This window comes from Sapajus apella, unplaced genomic scaffold (genome assembly GCF_009761245.1).
Source record: "Sapajus apella isolate SASKATOON/1434 unplaced genomic scaffold, GSC_monkey_1.0 scaffold16, whole genome shotgun sequence".
Lineage (NCBI taxonomy): Eukaryota > Metazoa > Chordata > Mammalia > Primates > Cebidae > Sapajus > Sapajus apella.
In genome coordinates this window covers 9,835,096-9,860,415 of record NW_022436956.1, presented here as the reverse complement: position 1 = coordinate 9,860,415, position 25,320 = coordinate 9,835,096, and the positions used below count along the sequence as shown (strand labels likewise).

General features: G+C 43.0%; 1 protein-coding gene and 1 pseudogene across 4 annotated transcripts in view; one reads left to right on the top strand and one right to left on the bottom strand.

The window, feature by feature from the left end:
- The window catches only part of FEZ1 (fasciculation and elongation protein zeta 1), a 50,026-nt gene extending 26,028 nt beyond the window's left edge, over window positions 1-23,998 (bottom strand). For 2 of the 4 annotated variants that reach the window (XM_032285045.1, XM_032285048.1), the window contains exons 1-3: window positions 23,815-23,998; window positions 17,030-17,385; window positions 9,355-9,454 (exon numbers count right to left, since the gene is read on the bottom strand). In XM_032285045.1, the coding sequence (XP_032140936.1) occupies window positions 9,355-9,454; window positions 17,030-17,340 (411 nt within the window). In that variant the 5' untranslated portion in view covers window positions 17,341-17,385; window positions 23,815-23,998. Of the gene's footprint in view, window positions 1-9,354; window positions 9,455-17,029; window positions 17,386-22,835; window positions 22,953-23,068; window positions 23,301-23,814 lie in introns of those variants that run through there. The other 2 variants (XM_032285046.1, XM_032285047.1) reach the window with 2 other exon arrangements.
- Window positions 22,902-24,931, top strand: LOC116556336 (annotated as a pseudogene).
- The last annotated feature ends 389 nt before the right edge of the window (window positions 24,932-25,320 follow it).

The following is a 25,320-nucleotide window of genomic DNA, read 5'->3' as shown; positions in this document are numbered from 1 at the left end:
AAAAAAAAAAAAAAAGAAGAAGATAAAAAAATGAAGGGCAAATTAAACTCCTACTAAGCAGAATGGAGGCAGTAATAAAGCCAAGAGAGGGAATCAATACACAAAAAAATTAACAAACAATAAAGGAAATCAAAGAAATCAAAAGTGGTTCCCTGAAAAGATTAATAAAGGTGATATCCCAGGCGTGGTGGCTCACTCCTGTAATCCCAGCACTTTGGGAGGCCAAGGCGGGAGGGTCGCTTGAGGTTGGGAGTTCCAGACCAGCCTGGCCAGCATGGTAAAACTCCGTCTCTACTAAAAAAACAAAAATTAGCTGGGCGTGGTGGCAGGAGCCTATAGTCCTAGCTACTCGGGAAGCTGAGGCAGAGGTTGCAGTGAGCCAAGATTGAGCCTGGGCAGCAGAATGAGACTGTCTCAAAAAAAGTAAAGGTGATAATCCCACAGACCAGCTAACAAGAGTGAGAGAAGGATGGAGAGAAAGAGAACACAAATTAACAATGTCAGGAATAAAAAAGGGGACATCACTATAAACCTTACAGACATTTTCAATAATAAAAGAACATTATAAACAAATGGATGGTGAATACATTCAATGATTAGATTAAATAGATGAATTCCTTGAGAAACAAAACTTATCAAACCTGATTCAATAAAATTGAATTTGTAATTGAAAATCTTCCACAGAGGCTGCCTGGCCAATGTGGGTGGTAAAATCCCATCTCTACTAAAAATACAAAAATTAGCTGGGTGTGGTGGCTGGTGCCTGTAATCCTAGCTACCTGGGAGGCTGAGGCAGGAGAATTGCTTGAACCTGGGAGATGGAGGTGGCAGTGAGCTGAGATTGTGCCACTGTACTTCAGCCTGGACAACAAGAGCAAGACTCTGTCTCAAAATATAAACAGGAAAAAAAAAGAAAGAAAGAAAGAAAATTTTCCACAGAGAAAACTCCAGGCCCAGATGCTTTAACTAGTATAGTCCATTAAACATTCAAGGAAGAAATAATACCAATGTAATACAAAGTAGAGATAGAGAGGATAATTTCCAACTTATTTTATGACATTAGAACAAAATAAAATTTCAGAAAAAGAACATGATGCAAAAATTTTTAATAAAATATCTGCAAATCAAAGCCCACATTATAGAAAAAAGATAAAATATTGTAACTAAGTGGGTTTTATTTTAAAAATAAAATGCTGGTTTAATACCTGAAAACCAATTAATGAAATGCATCACATTAACATAATAAATTGATCTACATATATCAATTGATCTGTAGATTCTACACAATCACAGTCAAATTTCCAGCAGGGTTTCTTGCAAAAATTCATAGGCTGATTCCCAGATTTATATAGAAATGCAAAGAACCTAAAATAACTAAAACAAATTTGGGGGAAAAAAAAAGAAAGGACACAGTTGGGTAACTTATACTACTTTATTTCAAGACTTGCCATTAAGCTGCAGCAATCAATATAGTGTGGGATTGGCATAAAGATAGACACATTTTAAAATAAATTAGGGATGATAAAAAAAGATGGACACACACACACACATATATATATATACCATTGAAACAGAATAAAGATTCGGAAATAGTCGATCCACACATACATGATCAATTGATTTTCAACAAAGTTGCCAAAAGTCAAAACAATTTAATGGGGAAGGGATAAGATTTTCAATGAATGGTACTGGAACAATTGAATAGCCATATGCAGAAAAATGAACCTTGAAGCCCACCACTGTGGAGTGCCTCAGTAGTCCCAGCAATTTGGGAGGCTGAAGCAGGATCCAAGGAGCTCAAGACCAGCCTGGGAAACAGCAAGACTTTATATCAAAAATTTTTAAAAATGAAACTTGACATTATGTACAGAAACTAATCTGAAGGCTGGGCACAGTAGCTGATACCTGTAATCCCAGCACTTTGAGAGGCCAAGGTGGGTGGATCACTTGAGCTCAAAAGTTCGAAGCCAGCCTGGCCACCATGGCGAAACCCCGTCTCTACTAAAAATACAAAAATTGGCTGGGCAAGGTTGTGGGCACCTGTAATCCCAGGAACTCAGGAGATGGAGACAGAAGAATCACTTGAACCTGGGAGGTGGAAGCTGCAGTGAGCCAAGACTGAGTCACTGAGCTCCAACCAGGGTGACAAAGCAAGACTCCATTTCAAAAAAAAAAAAAAAAAAGAAAAAGAAAGAAACTAATTTGAGATGGATCATAGACCTAAATACAAGAGCTAAAATTAGAAAACTTCTAGAAGAAAACTTAAGAAAAAAACCTTAGTGACCTTGAGTTTAACAAAGATTTCTTAAATACAACATAAACACAAAGTATAAAAAGGAAAATATCAATAAATTGCACTTCATCACATTAATTTTTTTTTTTCGAGAGGATTCTCACTATGTTGCCCAGTCTGGTCTTTAACTCTGGTTTCAAGGGATCTGCCCACCTCAGCCTCCCAAAGTGCTGGGATTACAGGCATGAGCCACCACACTCAGCCTTCGTCGCATTTAAAAAACATTTGCTCTTCAAAAGACAAAGTTAAGAAAACTAAAACGCAACCTATAGAGTAGGAGAAAATATTTGTAAAACCTATATTTAACAAAGAATTTTTATCTAGAATTTATAAGAAATTCTTACAACTCAATCCTAAGAACACAAACAATGTACTAAGAAAATGCACAAAAGATCTGAAGAGGCACTTCACCAAAGATGACATACAGGCTAGGCATAATCACGCCGGTAATCCCAGAACTTTGGTAGGCCAAGGCAGGCAGATCGTTTGAGCTCAGGAATTTGAGACCAGCCTAGGCAACATGGTGAAACCTCGTCTCTACTAAAAATACAAAAATTAGCTGGTAGTGTGCACTTGTGGTCCCAGCTACTTGGGTGGTTGAGGTGGGAAAATTGCTTGAGCCTGGGAGGTGGAGGTTGCAGTGAGCTGAAATCGAGCCACTGCCCTCCAGACTGGGCAACACAGCAAGACCCTGTCTTACACACACACACAGACATATACATTGTAAATAATCATTTGAAAAGATGCTCAGTATCCTATGTCACTAGAGAAAAGCAAATTAAAAGTGAAATAAAAATATCAATTTTATCACTACCCACGAAGATGTCTAAATTTTAAAGATTGTCCATAACAAGTGTTGGTGAGAATATGGGACAATCACAGCTCTCAAACTAGAAAACAGTTTGGTAGTTCCTTAAAAAGTTAAACATGGGGACTAAATGATGAGAACACATGGACACACAGAAGGGAACAATACACACTGGGCCCTATTGGAGGATGGAGGCTGGGAGGAGGGAGAGGATCAGGAAAAGCAACTAGTGGGTACTAGGATTGATACCTGGGTGATGAAATCTGTACAAAAGACCCCCATGACAAAAATTTACCTGTATGACAAACCTGCACATGTATCCCTGAACTTAAAATAAAAGTTAAAAAAAAACAAGTTGAATGTACACTTACCATATGACTCAGACATTCCACACATAGATTTTTATCCAAAAGAAATGGAAGCATATGTTCACACAAAGACCTACACAAGAATGTTCATAGCAGCTTCATTTGCAATATGCAAAAAGTAGAAAAAAACTGTTCATCTATAAGCAAATGAACAAGCAAATTGTGGTACATCCATACAATAGACTACTACCACAAAATAAAAAGAAATGAACTGTTGCTATACTTAAAAACATAGATGAATATCTAATTACACTAAATTTAATAAGCCAGACAAAACAAAATGTACCTATTGCATGATTCTATTTATGCAAAATTCTAGAAAATGGAAATTAATCTACAATGACAGAAAGCAGATAAGTGGTTGCCCAGAGATTGGGCAGTGAGAGAGAGGGATGATGCATATGTTGAATATCTTGATTATGGTGATGGTTTTGCAGATGTATGCAAATGTCAAAATTTACCAAATTGCCCACTTTAATATGTGCAGTTCATTATATGCCAATTATCTTTCCATAAAGATATGAGGGAAAAAAACAAAAATAAAATAAAATGGTAATACATCATGACCAAGTTGTGTGTATCTCAAAAATACATGGTTGAGTTGACACTTGCAAATTAATTTATGAAATTCATCACATTAACATCATAAAGGAGAAATGCTATATAATCATCTCCACAGAGGCAGTAAACGGAAATAATAAATCCTCAGAAAAATAACAAGAAAGCATGTCACAATTTAAAGTCATGAGCTTCTAGTTTGAAAGGATTCACTGAGTATAACATAATGAATGAAAGAAAGCCCTCATTCTAAAACACATTATTGTAAAATTTCAAATGAGAAAGGAAAAGGAGAACATCCTCAAAGCTTCCAGAGAGAGCCAAAAAAAAGTCATATAATAAAGGAGCAGGAATCTAAAGGTGGAGAACAGAGTCAGAAAAAAAAAAAAAAGACGGAATCAGAACAGATTTGGGATTTCTCAACATGACTTAATGCTAGAAGAGAACAAAGCCTTCAAAATGCTAACTCAAAACTTTTTTGCAACCTAGAATAACAATCTATCAATGAAACTCTCAATCAGGTACATGTCAGGTGAATAATAATGTTCTTGTATATCCTAAAAACCATTTCCTCTGTACCCATTTCTCAAAAATATGCTGAATGTTTGATTTGCTGTTGTTGTTTCACCAAAACAAGGAACTATATCTACAAAGATCTTTAAAATATGGCAACCAGAGGACAGGAGAGGAAGGCAAGAAGAATCCCCAGCATGAAGGGGAAGGATGCTCTCCAGACAGCAGCTGGGCAGCTCTAGCGAATGACCAGACCAGTTTGTAGCAGAAAGATGGAAAAACTAATTGGGATGTTTTCAAGAAAAAACATGGAATTGACATATACAGTACCTGATTTCTTTAAGCATTGTATTATTTATACTTTTAATTTTTTTGAAAATTATGATTTTTAACATTTTAAAGACCTTTCTGGTGAGGAGAGACTGTACCTTCAAGATTAGCCAGCTCTGGCTGGGTGTGGTGCTTCACGCCTGTAATCCCAGTATTTGGGAGCTCAAGGTGGGTGGCTCACTTGAGGTCAGAAGTTCGAGACCAGCCTGGCCAACGTGCAAAACCCTGATTCTACTAAATACAACAACAACAACAAATTAGCCAGGCGTCGTGGCACATGCCTGTAATCCCAGCTACTTGGGAGGCTAAGGCAGGACAATCGCTTGAACCTGGGAGGTGGAGGTTGCAGTGAGCCAAGATCGCGTACCACAGAGCATGACTCAGTCTCAAAAAAAAACAACTAGCCAATTCTTAGAGATAGCAAAGAGTTCAGCATGCCTTCTATATGCAAACTAACCAAGGCTGAGCCCTGCCCCTTCTACCTGACCTCTACAACTCAGGAAGCAGACTCCTCTGCCTTAGTCATCCCAGGGTCAGGTACTAGGCACTAAGGATCACCCCTAGTGTTTACAGCTTGCAGAAATGATTCAAACTAGCCAGTCCTAAACTGTTTACACTGTCTTATCTTTCCTGAGGCACTGGCCTGGCTCCTTCTGTCTCCAGAGGACACTGGAGCCTCCCCATGTGGCCCCACATGGCCCCACTATAAAACTGGAGCTACATGTAAAAAAAAAAAAAAAGTTAAAAAAAATGCAAGCAGTTGCCTCTATGGAGAAGGGAAAGACAAGGCAGGGGTCTACTGTCTACTGTTTTGGGGGGTTGTTTTGTCTTGTACTTACAGTTCATTACTTTCAAAGCATTATTTAACTTTTGAAACTATGTAGGTGTGTTGCTTTTAACAAAAAATGACTCCCTTTGCAATCACAATTCAATAGTTTGTATAATATTTAATTAAATTACTTAGTGCAGTCACAAGGACAGCACAAACAGGTTTGGGAACAACTGATTCTTAAAAATGGACCACTTGGCAGGGCGCAGTGGCTCACGGCTGTAATCCCAGTACTTCGGGAGGCCAAGGAGGGTGGATCACCTGAGATCGGGAGTTCAAGACCAGCCTGGGCAACATGGTGAAACCCTGTCTCTACAAAAATACAAAAATTAGCTAGGCATTATGGTAGGTGCCTATAATCCCAGCTACTCAGGAAGCTGAGGTGGGAGAATTGCTTGAACCAGGGAGGCAGAGGTTGCAGTGAGCTGAGATCACACCATTGCACTCCAGCCTGGGTGACAGAGCAAGAAGCCATCTCAAAAAAAAAAAAAAAAAAAAGGACCACTTAAGTGGAGGTATGAGGGCTCACTAGAGAGAAGCCTCACAGCTGTGTGCATTCAGCATGTCAAGGGCTTTTGGTCGTATGTTTTACAGAAGGAATACAGAGCGCTGGTTAATCTGGTAAATCGTTTAAACTGAGGGCAGTTAATAGGGCTCCTGCTGTAATTAATCCAGATAATAAAAGAGGATGGAATAAAACAGCCTTAATCCATCTACTTTTGCTACCCTATCCTTTTCCCATGGGTTAGATAGAAGAAATACTACAAGGAACAGAGCTCAAGATCATCCTTCTCAGGGTCATTCAATTCGCCCTGAAATATTACCCCTCTTGAGGGAACTCTGGAAATGAGGATAAATTAAAGTCCTTCTGAAGGGCAGGCTATCTTATACATCCTTTGGCTTAATCCACAAAATGAGTTGGAAAGGTGTCAAAAGAGATAACAAAGCAAAATCTGCCTTTTGTACCATGATGGACCTGATTTAATTTCAGTAACTAGATTTATTCCATTATTGCCTCCATCTCCTTTGCGGTTTGGGTAAGTACTAAGCACCATACCTGTAAGCACTGCAAGAGAAAATGCACAGCCAAGAGTTCAAAACAAGACCTGAGACACGGCCTCCTGTGTCCATGCTGAGGAGGCTTGTGGCAAATCTTAGTCTCAAAGCCACTATCTTACCTGCTGCCGTCAATGAAGCCTTGAGGTTTTGAGTACTTTAGGTTGCTAATTACTAGAAAAATAGAGAAGGATATATACAGCTACAATTTCAACAAATCAGTCAACTGCTGATCTCTTTGCTGTGCTATTTTGAGCAATCATCTACAAATATATTGCCGAGTAAGGGGAATCTGTTTCTTGCTCTTTTACTTGGACTCAGTTCTGAAACACTTAGAAAGATTAGATCCATCCAGCTTTACCACTTGCTGAGCCCACAGGGCTGTGACAGCCCTTCCTGACAATAAATTGTCAAATTTCCTTCACAGCTGAAACTAGAAAACCAAGTGAGGCAGAAATTGGCTTTTAACCTAGAGCTATTAAATGATTTTACCTTTTGCTGTGCTCTGAATGTTTATTTCCACCCCCTACCCGGCCCCCAAATTCATTTGTTGAAATCCTAACCCCCAATGTGATGTATTAGATGGTGGGAGCTTATGGAGGTGATGAGATCATGGAGATGGGGTTGCTCACAAATGTCCTTCTAAAAGAGACCCAAGAGGGCACTTTAGACCCTTCTACCATGTGGGGACATAGTGAGAAGGTGCCACCTGTAAACCGGAAAGCAGGTCCTCACCAGATACTGAATCTGCCAGTGCCTTGATCTTGGAATTCCCAGCCACCAGAGCTGTGAAAATCAATTTCTGTTGTTTGTAAATTATTTAGTCTAATGTATCCTGTTACAGCAGCCCAAACTGACTAAGAAACTATTCCACATGTAGATTCAGCTGGGAGGGGCAATTTGGCCCCTTCATGGCCTTTGCAAATCAACTCAAAATAAGTATCATCTTTATTTTTCAGAAGCCCTTAGGCTACTTTCTTCCTTGGAGTAACTCACGGTGTGTGACTCTGGTCCAGACACATAAATGACCCCTTGGTTGAGTTTCATAAAAAATTCTAGGCCAGCATGGTGACTTAGGCCTGTAATCCCAACACTTTGGGAGGCCGAGTTGGGCGGATTGCTTGAGCTCAGGAGTTTGAAACCAGCCTTGGTAAGGTGGGAAAACCCCATCTCTACAAAAAATACAAAAATTAGCTGGGCATGGTGGCATGCGCCTCTAGTCCCACATACTTGGGGAGGGAATGGGGGTGAGGTTGGAAGATCACTTGAGCCCAAGAGGTTGAGGCTGTAGTGGGCGAGATTGTACCACTGCACACCAGCCTAGGCAACAGAGTGAGACCCTGTCTGAATAAAAAGGAAAGCCTTCTTCCCCATTGTATGGCCACATCACTAATATCTGGGCCCCACCTCTGGCCATTGTCAAGTGCAAGATCCATCAGCACTTGTTCTCAGCACTGTTCTTGGTGGGCCTGAACTGTCCATCTAAGATAGGAAACACTGATTTTTTAAAACCATCATTATCTGAACCGAGAAGCCTGTGACAGTTTCCTCCTCCTCTTATTTCAGGCCTGAACTGTTCTTTAGATGGGAAAACCTGATTTTTTAAACACCATTATTATTTGAACACAAGAGAAGCCTGCGACAGTTTCCTCCTCTTATTTCAGGCCACCTTATTCTTCATGTTATAATACACAGATTAGAAACATTGAAAGTAATGGCAAAAACACAATTACGTTTGCACCAACCTAATAGAAGTAATCTACATCTATGCTTTTTATAGACAACCATTCCTGTCACCTTGGATATGCTGGGTGTCTTCCTTATCTTGTTTTTCACCCTCCTCCACAACTCCTACCTTCCCAACAATACTTTTTTTTTTTTTGAGATAGGGTCTCACTCTGTCATCTAGATTGGAGTGCAGTGGCATGATTTTAGCTCACAACAACCTCAGCCTCCTAGGCTCAAGCAATCCTCCCACCTCAGTCTCCTGAGTAGCTGGAACCACAGGCATGCACCGCCATGCCTGGCTAATTTTTTTCATTTTTGGTAGAGTTGAGGTTTCACCATGTTGCCCAGGCTGGTCTTAAACTACTGAACCCAAGCGATCACCCACCTCGGTCCCCCGAAGTGCTGGGATTACAGGCATAAGCCTCCATCAACAATTTTGAGCTTTATTACACAATGAGGAAGACTGTTGAGTTACTGAATGTTTTTCTTTTTTTTTTTTTTTTTTTTTTGAGACGGAGTTTCGCTCTTGTTACCCATGCTGGAGTGCAATGGCGCGATCTCGGCTCACCGCAACCTCCGCCTCCTGGGTTCAGGCAATTCTCCTGCCTCAGCCTCCTGAGTAGCTGGGATTACAGGCACGTGCCACCATGCCCAGCTAATTTTTTGTAGTTTTTTTAGTAGAGACGGGGTTTCACCATGTTGACCAGGATGGTCTCGATCTCTTGACCTCGTGATCCACCCGCCTCGGCCTCCCAAAGTGCTGGGATTACAGGTTTGAGCCACCGCGCCCGGCCCAGAGTTACTGAATGTTTTTCTAAGTGGATTCCACATCTTCTCAAGTACTGCTAAACCAGGGGCCCCAGAGAGGTACCTCAGTGTCAGAGCAGTTGCCATTCAGAGCTTCGATGTTTGGATCCCTCCAGTCTTCTGAGAGTGAAGGGATGTAATTGTCTGTCAGAGCATCCCAAACCCTGTAAACAAAGAGAAGCTCTCATTAACACACATCTGTGGCCTGGCCCCGCCTGGAGGAAGGAAGAGCTGGGCCAGGAGAGGAGAGAGGCTTCTGTGTGTGCCAGGCTGAGATCATCTGCCTTCCAGCATGCAGTGGCAAAGCAGCTTAACAACTGAGTCAGAGGCACATACAGGGAAGAAAGAGCATGGAGCCTGGCCAGGGGCTTCAGTGTGAAAGGTGTTTGCTTTAGGAAAGAGGAATTTCCTACCATTGAGATACAAATGGCAGTGTCTGTAATCAAACTGCCTCTGACCCTGAAAATAAATCTGCCCCTCATCCAAATAGCTCACATTTGAGATGCCCATGTTTCTTTTCCTATGAGCAGAGAGAGACAGACAGAGAAAGGGAGAGAGAGAGAGAGAGGAACTAGAGACAGAGAGATCTGGGCAGATTTTCTGGCTGAATCTCATTAAGATCAGGATCATTATCTAGTTTATAACCGTTTCAGTTTCAGAGGCCTGCAATCTAAATGATCAGGAATTCCCTCCTTGACATCTAATGTAGGTAAGGGAGTAATGCCAATGCTGTGAGTGCTTACTCACTATCCAAAATGTTCCGTCAAACCCATGGATTGCAAGATTCTGCCCACTAGCAACGCAGAATCTAAAGCCTGCATTGTGTCATTCCAACATCACGGACACTCTAAGGTAAATACCATATATAAAAGAAACCAATAAATACACCTCTGTCTACATAATTTGTTTTTAGTGGGGAAAGATGGAGCTACATTTATTACATTTTTTAAAATTCTGGTATGTACATTATAAGAAAGGACTTCTACAATTCTTATTCCTTATTTCAGAAAGATTTCTTAGGAGAAAAGGGGAGGGAGGGTGGGAAAAATTCTAAAGTCACAAACACATATCAGGAAAATACATAAATTATTCAATGCCAAGAGATTAATGTAAATCAGTAAACAAAGCCCCTAAGGTAATAACTGCCAAGGAAGCCAGTGGCACCTGAGTTAATATTAATGAGGCCATGTGCGGGTAGCAAATGCCTGTGATCCCAGCGCTTTGGAAGGCCAAGATGAGCAGATCACTTGACTCCAGGAATTCGAGACCAGACTGGCCGACGTGGTAAAACCCTGCCTCTGCAAAAAGTAAAAAAATTAGCCGGGCATGGCGGCATGGGCCTGTAGTCCCAGCTACTCGTAAGGGTTGAAGTGGGAGGAGAGCCTGAGCCGTGGAAGACCCTTAGGAAGTCAAGGTTGCAGTGAGCCATGATGGTGCCACTCCGGCCTGGGCGACAGAGCAAGAGCCTGCCTCAAAAAAAAAAGGTACAGTAATGATAATGATAAAATAGCGTTCTATGCTGCGATCTCCTTCAGGTCCCTATGCACGTTAAACACAAATGACACCTGTGAGAGCAAGATTTTAAAAATAAGCAAATATGTATATATACACCAGCACACAGACACTTGAAATCAGAAAGTAATGAGGGCGCTATTAACTAAACAAAATGCCCATATATCATGTCACATTCCTGATTTTGTTTATGTCAAGAATGCCACATGATATATGGGTGTGTAAGCAAAGAGGTTTTCTTAGTGCCCAATGCATATAATTGGTGATGGAACAAATAACAGGAACCCAAGAAAACACAATTTAATGGCAGTGCTAGGGGCATCTGCTTATTCATTATTTTCCTACCATTACAAGAAAACCTTTTGAAGAGAACTCATCAAGTACTCATTAGCCATCTACACAGCAGGATTTCAGAGCAGACTTCTTAAACTATGGGTGATATCCTAATCTCCATCAGGCACTATTAGAGCTGCATTAATCCAGGCTAATTCTAAATCCAAGTGCCATTAGCATTCTAGAGCCAAGAAATAAATAGGATTTGCTTTCCCCTAGACAAAACTCCGAGGCACCACACCCGCTGGAAAGGTCACTGTAGGACTACTTTTTACATCACTGCATTACATTCTCTGCTGCAAGAATGAACATGCATACTAGGCACTGACCTTCAGATTTGTCCCTACAGAAAGTGCCTGCAGAAAGGAAATTCGGCAAAGCCCAAAATAGGCAGGAGCCTTTTGTACCTCGCCCAGGCTGGAGGGAAGCTGAGAACTTTAACGAACTACACACTTTCCAATGACTTGGAGACTATTTACATCCTTAGAGTGATAAGCAGGGGCTCTCTTGGGATCATTTTGAGTGCAGATCTGAGCCTTTGCTGATAAGCTTTGAATTTTGTCTTCTAATTCTAGATTTTTAGCAGCAATTCCCTAAACTTTTATCTTCTCAGCATTTCAAACCATCCTCGTTCTCTTTCATATTTTGTCCAGGTTTTCTGTTTGCTGACATACTTTTTATCCTTTGAAATTTTAAACAACCTTTAAGATAAAGCAGCTTTCATCTCCTTATAATCACTTGCATATCATTTCCATATTTATCCACTGCCCATTTAACAATAGCAATAGCAGCCAACACTTGCTGAGCACTTACTATGAACTAGGTACTATACTAAACTGGATTCTAAATGTGGATTGATTCATACATTCTTTACAACAATTATGCAAGGCAGATACTAATGAGAAAAAAATTGAAACATAGTGAAATTAATTCACTTGTCTCAGCTCACACTGCCAGTAATGGTAAAGATGGGATTTGAACTCAGGCAGCACAGCTACAGAGCCCATATTCCTAACCACTTAACAATTCCAACTCTTTATGAATTATGTAATTGGCATCGGCATGGGCATCAGAATAACATCCCAAGTTCCTAATCATAACCTAGAAGACCAGTTTAGAAACTGGCTCTGCTTGAAAAACCCACACCTACAATGATTCTGGACGTGGTGCTTTCATGGATCTACAGAAAAAGGAATGTCAAAGGTAGCATGGGTGAACGGCCGCTTTCTATGTAGATCTCCAGTCCAGGGAGGGGCACAAGAAAAGCACAGGCAGAACGCTGGCAGCCAGCAGCCTCAGCCACAGAGGAGCCGAGGCAGCCAGGGCGGGGTGGGGGGATGGAGGTTGTGGGGGCGGTGAGGAGCAAAGCTTTCTGTGGGGAAGAGAATTGGAAGGACTGTCTATCCCATCATATATCCCATGATAAGCAGCGTTCTTGAGAGTGTGCATCGCCCCTTTTGTAAGTACCCGCAGGTGGACTGTAAAGTTTTACTTTCCTGAGAAGCATCCTGCTGTTTACTCTTACCTTGGGGAAAGAAGACTTTGAAAGCTGTCTCCTCTATCATTCATCAAAGAACTAAGATTAAGCAGGTTGCCTCAGTTCCTATCATTATGCTGCCATGACACCTGAGATTCAGTCTGCTGTCTCCATCCCTATATAACAGAAAAGACTTTTTCAGGCGCATATTTTATAGCTTGGGCTTAGATGCCTGTAGAATTGACTTAAGTATCTTTCGCCACAGAGAGCAGGAGCTGTGGGAAAGGCTGCTGGCAGAGTATGAGCAAACTCAGTGGAATAGGGTGGAGACTGGGGGGTGCCAGGACACATGTACAAAGAGCTGCAGGGTCTAGAACTGGCAACATAGCCAACAGGGCTCTGTCAGTCCTGACACACACGCAAACCCTTATATACCTATTTCTGACAATATGGCAGGCAGCTTAAGGGGCTAATTAGAATTCTAACTTGCTGACATTTCCCTCAAGGCTGGCTACTTCCCTTGTCTAGTGTTTTGCTGGTGTCCAGTCATGCCAATATCCACACTCAAATGTGTATTAATTTGAGTACATTTTTGCACTTCAAGTTGAGAAAGTAGAAATTATTAGCAGCACATTAATGCCTTTGCTCAACTTTCTACATGTCTTCAAATGTTTAAATAGAATCAATACTGTATCTGCTTTCTATAAGGGGAAACTGAACCTCTAAAAAGAGAATTAAATTTTCTAATCCCAGTTACTTGTAGCTTTCCCTAGCTGATTATTTGGTGTTTACTTGTGTTCAACATGTCTCATGACAGGCAGTCTATCATGTGCACTTTATTTTTAACGTCACCTTTAACAATTCTCTCTGAAGAACAGGAAACAGCCATTGCATGTTTGGCCCCTCTGTCTGCAGGGTACTTGTAAGAGGGGTGATAGGGATCCCCAGTGAAGCAGGAGGTAAGCTAAGGGCTGTCCATTTCCATTTTGTAGTGGCCTCTAAGAGGCTCTGACCTTCCGGCCCAATCTCTTATAGCAAAGGAAGACGGTGATCACATATACGCAAAAAAAAGATTCTGGGATATTTCCTGAATTCAAAACCAAAAAGCATGTATTCAAATCTGACTCCCCTTTAATGCCTAGAACTTCCATGCCCTGACAACTCAGAGAAAAGCTGACAAATCTTAGCCAACTCCCCTCTTGGCTAAATAGTTCCAGATGAAGACTAAAGAAAAGAAAACTTCTAAGGGAATCACTGCATTTGCTCTATGATTTGTGCTGTCTTTAAGGAGGCAATTTAACCAGGTATTTCCCTGCTTTTGTTTTAAGCTTCTATTACTTATCTCTAACACCCACTCACAGCACTTTTAATTCATTTGTGGATGAAACAGCCCTCTACATACTAAACCTGAGAAGTGTATAGCAATAACATTATAGATACATTCAGGAGAACTGTAGTCAGGTGAGATATTAAATCATCCTTTTCCTTTACTTTTAGCCATAATTTCACAGTTGAAATATCTGGATAGTGTCTAGAAAACAAAGTGTATAACAGAATTCTGATTTTTATTTTAAATTATAAAGAGGCTTTAGAACTGAATGTCTAGAAAGTGTTGTATTAATTTTTCTCTTCCCAGCTTCCCCCATCTACACTGTCCCCAAATTACACTTTATCTCAAAGGAATTATTCAACCTTTGGTCTCCTAACTGAGGCAGTCAATGAGGCAGTCAAGTCAGAAAAATCAGGCTGAGAAGGCCAATAATCCCATGTGATGGTAATTAACATTGAGTGGCCTTTGCTAATGTGCTAGACGAGAGTAAGAATCTGCTCATTGGGCCTTCATCCTTAATGAGGCAGAGGAGGGGCTTCCATAAGGGCTAAATAATTTGTTGGAAGCAAAAGGAATGGGACGAATCTTGAAATGTCATTTTCAGAGCACATCCTGGCTGAGGTAAGAAATTAGGTTCTTTATAAGTCCTTAGCCCCGCTTCATCAAGATTGAGCTCTGGAGGTTTCATGGATGAGGACCTACACAGTCAACCAGAGTTAAGTGACTTGCCCAAGGTCACACAGAGAGTTAGAGAATGTACCAAAATTAGAATTCATAGTCTCCGTGTTTCTGGTTCATTGGCTGGTGCACTGGAATGAAAAAATATTCTGCATAATAAAGCCCCAGAGCCATTCTTTTTTGACTTATAGATGTTGAGCAGGTAACAGGCTTAGAATCTAAAAGAATCTGTTTGAAACTTAAAATTTAAACACACAGCCCACAGCTGTAGTACTGGTTGACAGAATGAAATGTTCTCTATGATCATACCTTCCGGCCAGCATTAGCTAAAAAGAAAAGAAGGAGGCTGGGCACGTGGCTCATGCCTGTAATCTCAGCACTTTGGGAGGCTGAGATGGGCGGATCTCGAAGTCAGGAGTTTGAGACCAGCCTGGCCAAATGGCAAATCCCTGTCTCTACTAAAAATACAAAAATTAGCCTGGCATGGTGGCAGGTGCCTGTAATCCCAGCTACTCAGGAGCCTGAGGCAGGAGAATCGCTTAAACCCAGGAGGTGGAGGTTGCAGGGAGCCAAGATCGTGCCACTCTAGCCTGGGCGACAACAGCAAGACTCCATCTCAAAAAAAAAAAGAGGGAAATGGTCTGGGCCTAGAAATCATTACATGTACACGGAAGGCTAGCTATTATCACTCATCTAGTTTATTCAGTGGTCAATATTTCATTCAAAACTATTATTTGCACAAACCAAGCATTGTATTAGACAGTGCGGATATAAGAGTGAATAAGAGAGATATTTGGCCCCTGTATGCATAGAGATAGACTCTTATAGCAGTCATCGAGTAAGCAACCCTCTCCCAAATACAGTCAGGTTCTAACCCTCTAGGACATGCCTCTTACCCCATTATTTGTGGGCCATTCTTCCCACTCAAATCCACGAAAAGAGAAACAAAAGCACAGGTGCTTCAGGCTTCCCTGGCCTTTGACATTTCTTGTGTGATAGCTAAGGAGCAACTGATGCGTATTGTATCTCTGCAGGGAACTCATATAGACAGTAGTCCCCCCTATCTGTGGTTTTGCTTTCCCAGGGCTCGGTTATCTGCTGTACAGTACAATGAAATATTTTGAAAGAGAGAGAGAGAGAGAGACCACATTCACATGACTTTTATTACAGTATATTGTTATAATTGCTCTATTTTACTGTAAGCTGTTGTTAGTCTCTTACTGTGTCTAATTTATAAAGTGAAGTTTATCATATGTATGCATATGTAGGAAAAACATTATATTATAGGGTTTGGTACTACAACAGTTTCAGGCATTAACCAGGGGTCTTAAAACATATCCCCCGGATGGGCTAGGCACAGTGGCTCACACCTGTAATCCCAGCATTTTGGGAGGCCGAGGCAAGCAGATCACGAGGTCAGGAATTTAAGACCAGCCTGGCAAAACATGGTAAAACCCCATTTCTACTAAAAATACAAAAATTAGCCAGACATGGTGACACATGCCTATAGTCCCAGCTACTCAGCAAGCTGAGGCAGGAGAATCACTTGAACCTGGGAAGCAGAGGTTGCAGTGAGCCGAGATCGCACCACTGCACTCCAGCCTGGGTAACAGAGCGACAGAGGGAGACTTTGTCTCAAAAAAAAAAAAAAAAATCCCCCAAGGATGGGGGGAACCACTGAATTTTTATTAAGTGCCTAAAACATCCTTCTTTAATTTATGTAACATATTACCCCCTTCTCTTTCTAGTCCCCGCTGAAAGAATACTTTTCTCAGATCCCTTTTCTTGACTACTAAGAAGACCCTAGAAAGTAGCTTGCAAGTGACACAAGGAATCTAAATACTCAAAGTCCACATCACCTAGTTTCCACTTTTACATTGTCCAGGGTAGCTCCCTGTGCTTTCAGTTCAGGTTAGATGCTTTCTTATTTGGATATATCCTAACATCTGTAGATAACTCTCCAGGCCTGAGGGGCTGTCAACAATTCTGGGATTTTCATATTTCTGGTGTTTCTTGAAGCAAATTGGTCCAATAACATAGATTCCTCCATCATGGTTAATTAATTTTTTCTGGGCTTTATTTCTAATATCTTGCTGGATTTCCACTGATATAAAGACAGCTCAAGATAGACCCTGAAATTTACTGTGCTCCTGAAATTCCGTTCTGTATCTAGGAAAACCTAAAATCCTTCATTCCGCTAAGACTTCAATTTAAGAAAGTTCTCCGCAGGGGACTGTAAAGGGACATACATAGAGCTACGTCAGCAAGTACCAGGGCACTGCTCCGCTGGCAACACGAAAATGTAAGTAATAGGCCATAAACCTACAGACAGAAACTAGCACTGTGTCAAGGAGCCAAGGACTACAGGGCTCTCGACTGAAGCAGGAGAGGGCAATTAAGACTTCTTACTCCTCATCCTGAAGGGTCTCCTCCTCCTCTTGGATCTGTAACTGGTTCTTCACGGGAGCTAGGTTCTCGGTCTTGGCGTTGTAGTTCCGAAAGCAGACATTGAGCTTCTCATCAAATTCATTCACGAGGTCCTCCATGGACTTGAAGCTGATTATTTCGGAAGAAAAATTCTCAAGCTCAGAGAGGGAGGGGTCCTCGAGATGGTGGGGAGATGAACCATAGAAACATCGGGGCTTCTCCTCTGGGTCCTCCGAGCAGCAGGGTCGAAGGTCCTCAAACTCTTCATCCAGACTCACCAGTGGGGCCTCCATTCTTGCTCAGCAGAAGAACAATGGCGACTTTCAGGATGCGTTTATCTAAAAGAAATAAACAGCATAATGTGAGTTTAGACCAGGAGTTAACTTGGAGACACACCTGCTTCTAATTCCCTATTCCAAAAGATGAGGTAGTGGTTAAGTATGAAGCTCCTGGACCAGACCATCTAGGTCTGGTCTTCTGCCCTACCAACTGTCACCTTAGGCAAGTCATTCCCTGCTCTGTGCTTCTTATTCTTCTCAAGACAGATATAATACTGAACTCATCTCAAAGGGCTGTTGGAAGACTAAAGGAGTAAACACAGGTGAGTGCTTAAAACAGTGCCTGGAAGGTAATAAATGCCAATGTCGTTGAGTACTTTCTGTTGGTATTTTAGTAGCATTATTAGTATTATTACTGTTACTATTACCACAGATCCGCAGCCTTAACTATGTGATCTAAAAGCTAAAAATTCTCTGCGACTTGTTTGGTGGCAAAATGTGACATGATCTAAACTCATCTGGCAACTAAACCTGACCAACATGAATAGAAAGCTGCTCATGGCTTCAATGTATCCCATTTTGTGTGTTTTGCTGCAGAAATATCTAACTTTTTAATTATAAAGATTGCTATCCCAGATTCCACTGGATGAAATGCAGAATATGCATTTTATTACTACCTTCCAAAATCTGAAATAATCTGAATTCCAAAACATGCCTGGCCCCAAGAGTTTTGGATAAGGGTTCATGTACCTAGATATTACTACGCTCATCAATAAATAAAAGAAACTAATAAAACACTGGCTGGATGTGGTGGCTCCTGCCTGTAATTCCAGCACTTTGGGAGGCTGAGGTAGAAGGATCATTTGAGTTTGCTCAGGAGTTCAAGACCAACATAATGAGGCCCCATCTCTATTTTTTATTTTTTAAAAAAACTAATAAAACATCAATACTTTCCAACAAGCGCCTAAGTTGTTTTTATTTTGTTTGTTTTGTTTTGTTTTGTTTTTGAGACATAGCTTCACTCTGTCGTCCAGGCTGGAGTGCAGTGGTGTAATATCAGCTCACTGCAAACTTCAGGCGGGGTTCAAATGATCCTCGAGCCTCAGCCTCCCAAGTAGCTGGGATTACAGGCATGTGCCATCACAGCTGGCTAATTTTTGTATTATTAGTAGAGCTATTGCCCAGGCTAGTCCCAAACTCCTGAGCTCAGGTGATCTACCTGCCTCAGCCTCCCAAAATGCTGGGATTACAGGCATGAGCCACCGTGCCCAGACAAGCACCTGAGGTTTTCGCACACATAGAGCATACACCTAGGAGCAGAGAAATAAACAAAATGATCTACTATCCTGTATCCTGTAAGAAACAGACCAAATTGCCCATGTGCTCCAAAGCCATACTCCGTAATCATCTTGGGCGCTGCACCCTGGGACGCTGCACACGCAGACTTCCCTTCAGTTCCCACCAGCTGTGGGACCACTACACCTCATCGGGCCCTCTTCATACACTGCTTCCAACTGTGATTTATCCATCTGTGTGTACATCTGGGCCCCATTCAATTTTAACCTAAATTCCTCAAGGACATAGAAATCCTCTGGATATCTTCCCTGGCCCCAAACATACACTGCCTACCCTGTGGCTAGGCAGTCAATCAATGTGTGCTCATTGAAAAAATGATCTGTCCCCCACACACAGTTTTCCATTTTCAATTTCAGGCAGCACAAGCATTGCTGACTATCGTACCCTTCTCTACATGCTCAACTTCATTCTCTATAACACAGAAAGGCAACCAAACTTTTCTCTCCTGTTTATACGGTTATTGACACAGTTAGGTGCTTAAATTGGAGCTGCGTTCTGAGGACAAACAGACAGACAGCAAAATTCATGGATTTTGCCCTAGGAGAGCCTATTTTCCATCTCCACCTACAAAACTAAAACTCTAGACAAGCAAGGCAAAGGACATGCCAGGCAAGGACACTGACCGTTTGCACTGGGATTTTGCTGGAATTAAGTTGGTGACCATTGCTTTAAAACACATTCGGAGCATTTACAGTTTGCGAAGGCAACATGACAGGACCTTGGAATACAAAAATATATACTAGTAGTACCATTTCTTGGAAAGAACATAGGTTCAAGAGCCAACAGCTCTGCCAATGGCTGGCTGAGTGACAAGTCCTGATTTCCTCATTTGTTATAAGAAAGGTGTTGGTATAGAGTTAACATCTTCATAAGTTAATTTTAATAAATCAATAATTTAATTAATCATTTTTATTTAAATAATATGTTTATTTAATCCAATATATCCAAAGTGTTACCATTTCAAAATGCAGTCCACAAAAAAACTAATGAGGCATTTTTTAATTCTTTTTTTTTTTTATAGGAAGTCCTTTGAAATCCAGGGTATATTTTCCATTTACAGTGCATCTCACTCTGGACTAGCCACATTTCAAGTGCTCAACAGCCAAATGTGGCCTGTGGCTACCACAATGGACAACACAGCTCTAAAGCAAACACAACTAATTGCCACAGGGGTTCTTCATCTTCAGTACATAGACTCCTGCAGGCTCTTTGAAGGTAACTATATTTCAGTGATATTGGTTTCCTTTGCAAGACTAAGTATTTTATTTTATGCATTTAAAAACATTACTTGGAGAAGAAGCCCATAGGCTTCTCCATACCACCAAAGGCGTTCATAGTGCAAAAAAGATTAAGAATCCCTGAGCAACAAAATGGTGAGATTAGAAAAGACGGCAGAATGCAGTAGAGAGTAAAAAAGGTTTTACAGCCCAGGGATTTGTGTTGATTAGGGCAGTACACTGCGATGGCTAAGAGCATAAGTTTCAGGTTCCTGTCCTGGTCCTGTCACTCCTAGAGGGGAGACATTGAGCAAATTATTAGCCTCACTATGCCTCAATTTCATCATCTATAAATTGGAGTTTAAAACAGTGCTTCCCTTAAAAGATTATTTTTTGGACTAAATGAGATAATCTTTGAAGTGCTAAGTACAATGTGTGAAATATAAAAAGCATCCAATAAAAACCAATCATTCTAGGAAAATCAAAGCTGGGCATGGTGGCTCACACCTGTAATCCCAGCAACTGGAGAGGCTGAGGCAGGAGGACTGCTTGAGCCCATGAGTTTGAGCCTATAGTGAGCTATGATCACACCACTATATGCCAGCCTGGGTGACAAAGTGAGACCCTACCTCAAAAAAAAAAAAAACAAAAAAAAAAAAAAAAAAGCTGGGCTTGGTAGCTCACACCTGTAATCCCAGCACTTTGGGAGGCCAAGGTGGCTGGATCATGAGGTCAGGAGTTTGAGACCAGCCTGGCCAACATGGTGGAACCCTGTCTCTACTAAAAATACAAAAATTTGCTGGGTGTGGTGCTGGGCGTCTGTAATCCCAGCTACTCAAGAGGCTGAGGCAGGAGAATCACTTGAACCCAGGAGGCACAGTTTGCAGTAAGCTGAGACCACACCATTGCACTCTAGCCTGGGCAACAGAATAAGACTCCATCTCAAAAAAAAAAAAGTAAAAAATTCCAGGAAAACCAGGATAGCTTACTTGCATAAAAACGTGATATGGGGCCAGGCACGGAGGGTCACACCTATAATCCCAGCACTTTGGGAGGCAAGTGGATCACCTGAGTTCAGGAGTTCAAGACTAGCCTGACCAACATGAAGAAACCCCATCTCTACTAAAAAATACAAAATTAGCCAGGCATGGTGGCACATGCCTGTAATCCCAGCTACTCGGAAAGCTGAGACAGGAGAATCACTTGAACCCTGGAGGCAGAGGTTGTGGGGAGTCCAGATCGAGCCATTGCACTTCGGCCTGGGCAAAAAGAGAGAAACTCTATCTCAAAAAAAAAAAAAAAAGTAAAGAAAAAGAAAATAAATGTGATGTGGGAGTGCTTCAAGTAAAAGAAAAATTATCCCTGCCATGATATCCTCTGTGCAGTGCTTCAATATGCTTATCAAATGAGGGAACTATTGCTGAAAGAATTTTAGCATCTTTTTTACTAAGATTTTCTTTCAATTCATTTGTGCAAAGGTTCCTGGATCATGGGTCACATTGACAGAAATATGAAAGCTAATCTGATAGTGTGGCAGGTATTTACACTGCCTTTAAATTTGTACTTTTCTCTGGGAATGACGGGGGAGAACCAGATGGTGACACCAGTGGGGTTTCTGATTTGAAATGACACAGTCTATACGATTAATCAGAAACAAGAGGCCAATCCAACTAGGATCTAGGACTAAGACTGAGTTTTGAGTGTTGGCAACAGAAAGAGTGTGCTGAAAGCACCTATCCTCAGCCCAGGCAGATTGTAGAGAAAATGGATTCACCCAGAAAATTATAAAAGACAAAATGAATATCACAGCTCTAGGGTTCAGACACATGCTCATTTGAAACAGACCATAATATAGACTGATTACTTTTTAACAACTCATTACCCAGGAGCCCGGAAGTGCTGCATGAATGACCAGCTGGAGACGAAGTTAAGTGAAAGCCAGTGCTGGGAAACTAAAGTCACTCAACACCCAAACTGAACCCAGCATTTGTGGAAAGACTCCAGGCTGTGACACAGGAGATGAGAGTCAGGCGTTCTGACTGGCCCTACTGTAGCCTCCAGGAAGGCTCTGTGGGGATGGGACTGGCTGCATGTCCTTAGATGGTGACCCTGTCTTCCTTCCTTTTGCCCGCTTTCTTCCGCCCTCCTCTCTTCACGAGTGTTTTCATCCTTCAACTAAAATGTCTGAAACAACCTTATCTTCCATCATGGCAAGCTTGCCTCCGTCCTCATTCATAGCTCAGCTGGGAGCCCTCCTTTCCTTAAAGTAGGATTAATACAAATGATAGCTAATTCCCTTTAGACTTCCATGATGAAAAATAAATACATACATATACAAAAATGGCAGAAAGAAGGAACCATGGGAGGGTCGCCTTTTCTTTTTCTCTTTACCACAGAACAGGGCGCAGGACTATAGTTGGATTGTCCTACAATGTATACCATTTATTTTCACTCCCAATCGATGGTGTGATTTGGAAAAGGAAAGACACTCAACGGGGCTTAACAGAGACTCAGTAGGAAGCGCATAAATGTCTCCCTGCAGCATAATGATACACTTGCTGCAGCTCGGGGCTGCGGTACAAATGCTCACTCCCTGCTTTGCTGAGCTGAGCCGAGTGGAGCGGAGCGGTGGAGATTTCACCACGCTAACCCGGCTGGGCCTCGGCACCTCCACACAAGCCCCATTCCATTTCCTTCTTCCCATCACTTGCTCCATAGATCAATTGATTACGTGCCTCGTACCCCATATCCATCCCTAAAACCTGCCCTGTACTGATCCACCTGCAAATTTCCCACTGCTCCTCGGCAGAAGCCAGCCAGTGTGCATGTTTGTACCAATGCACATTTTGACAGAAAGAGTATTTCGTTGCAAATGGATCAGCAACCCCTTCGCGGTTCTGCTTGCTCCCCTCCCCCTCTCCCCGCTGCTCCATTCACCTCCATCTCAGATCCCCCTCCTCCCCCAGTCCGGTGGGGTAAAGAAAGGATCCTCCAGGCAGCACAATGGCTGGCGCTCCGAGGAAGCCGGGCTCATCCCGTGCAGGCCGCACACACACTCCACTGCCCTTCTGGCCAAACAAGCCCGGACACGGGAGAGGGATGAGAGTCGGGGGACCCAGGGTCGGGGAGGGAAGGGATAGGCAAAAGGAAAGAAGAAGAGGCTGTGATACCCCTCGGCGCTGTCAAACACTGCTCCTCGCGCTCCAGAGCCCGGAGCCCACCCGACGGCAGCGTGCCCCGCCACCGCTCCGCCGCCCCGGTCCCTTCTCCCGCCGGTCACTAGTGAAACAATCGCTCCCCCGGCGTCTGCGGCCGCTGCCAGCGGTTCTGACACTGCAGGAATGCGCTGTCTGGGGAAGGCTCCGCACTCTGGGAGGGGCACAAGCGGGGTCGGAGCTAAGTTCTTAGGGACAAAGAAGATCTTGGGGCGTTTACAGCGACTGGACCAGATAACGGTCCCGGGACTAGGCACCTACCCACTGCCCCAGCGCGATCGGGCGGGCGGAGTTCCCACCCTCCCCCAGCCCCCAAACCGCGCCGCCTGCCTTCACACACGCGGGGGCACACACAGGCGGGCACACACACACACACACACACGCGCGCACACGCACGCTCCCACACACACACATTCCAGGCCTGGCTGGAGGACCGATGCTGAGATGATACTGGAGGTGCCCATCATCCCACATCTCCCGGGCCTGGCGCTGCGTCCCAGCTGCGCTCCCTAAAGGGTTGGGCAGGAGGGAGGCGGCCTCCAGTTGTTCCTTTCCAATCCCAGGATGGGACGAGGTGGGGGGCTCTGCGGCAACCCCAGACCGTCCTGTCGGAGAATCCCGGGGCCTCCTTACCACCCCCACCAGACCCCACTCCCAGCAGTGGGTCGGGTCCTAACTAAAGTCGCCCCCCGCGAAGGCACCTGTGCAGGTCCTGGCGGAGGGAGGCGGATCCCGGGGCTCAGCCGGACACCCCCATTCACCGGCTGCGGGAGCGGCCGGAGCGCAGCGCAGCGCAGCGGAGAGCTAGCCAGCCAGCTAGCGCTCCCCCCGCAGCTCCGGCGGCGCCCGGCTCAGCTCCCGCCTCCACCCCACCCCCTCCCCGCGCTCGTGCACGGGCTCCGGGGGCGCGCCCGCGCTCGGGCACCCACCCAACTGGCACGCGCGGGAGCTGGACGTCATCCTCTCGTTAACATTCATAGCCTTCCTCCGAGCACGTGGGCCTACCTTTATTAATATTTATGAATTACTGTTTCTCTCCTCTTTAACATTGGCTTTTCTGCTTCCCTCATGAATATGCAAAAGCTCCTACATGAGCGCGTGCAGTAACTACCAATATGGATAACTCACAGGTCCTGACACTAGCTTCTGAATAAAATGCAGGCGATGGCTGCGGGCGGATGCTGGTGGACACACTCAAAGACCCTCTTGGACTTTCTGGGCTTCCCATTCTCCTCTACTAGAGGCTGAGGAGGGCAGGCCCAGCGACGTCTCCCAGCCCCAGCTGGGTTCAGACCTCAAGCCAGAGGTGAGGAGGCCGGGAGGAGAGCTTTAGTCGCCCAAAGATTCGGGACGGGAGCCGGATCCAGCTGAAAAATCTGAGTGAGAAGGTTTCAGGCCCAGGAGGACTTGAGATAATACAGGAAGTTCAAGAGGCTGAAATAAGGAAGGTCCCTGGTGTCTTGTGAAAAATTATTCATTTATCTTACCTACTGTGTATAGGCCTGTGTTTATAGAAGCTGTTAATAAAAAGTCTAATAATTCATGAATTCACACAACTAAGAGCGCAAGAACTGTAATTATTGAAGGAAGGCACTGGGAAAAGCCTGTCGGCTTGGAGAACCCCAACTACTTTTGCCTGATGGCAAAGTACCTCTGGGATGAACGGAGGACTTCAACTGGAAGGGACAGGGAGCTTCTCTTTTGCTTATTTATTCATTCATTCCAGATATTTCAACCATGAGAAGGATGGAAACAGGAATAATGTCCCAATGAGATGAGAAGCAGCATTGGCTTATTTTCATTTGCGGGAGCAATAACCAAAGGATATCTTCCTGTAAGAAATCATAAGGCGATCGAACCACTGTGCTCCACCTGGGTGACAGCAGGACCTAGTCTCAAAAATCAATCAGTAATCACAAAGAGCAGCTGATTAAAATATCCCTAAATCGCCTTTCCCTGGATCATACCCCATTCTGTGACCTTGGGCGAGTTAACTTCCCTGTGGCTCATTTCCTCATCTGAAAAATGAAGATAATAATAGGGCTCACTCGTGAGACCTGTTATGGGATTAAAGGAGTAAATATAAGTAAAGTACTTCCAGGCATATATATATATATATATTATATATTTATATATTATTTATATTTATAATTTTTATTTATATTTTAATTTTTATATAAATTTTATTTTAATATTAATATAATTTT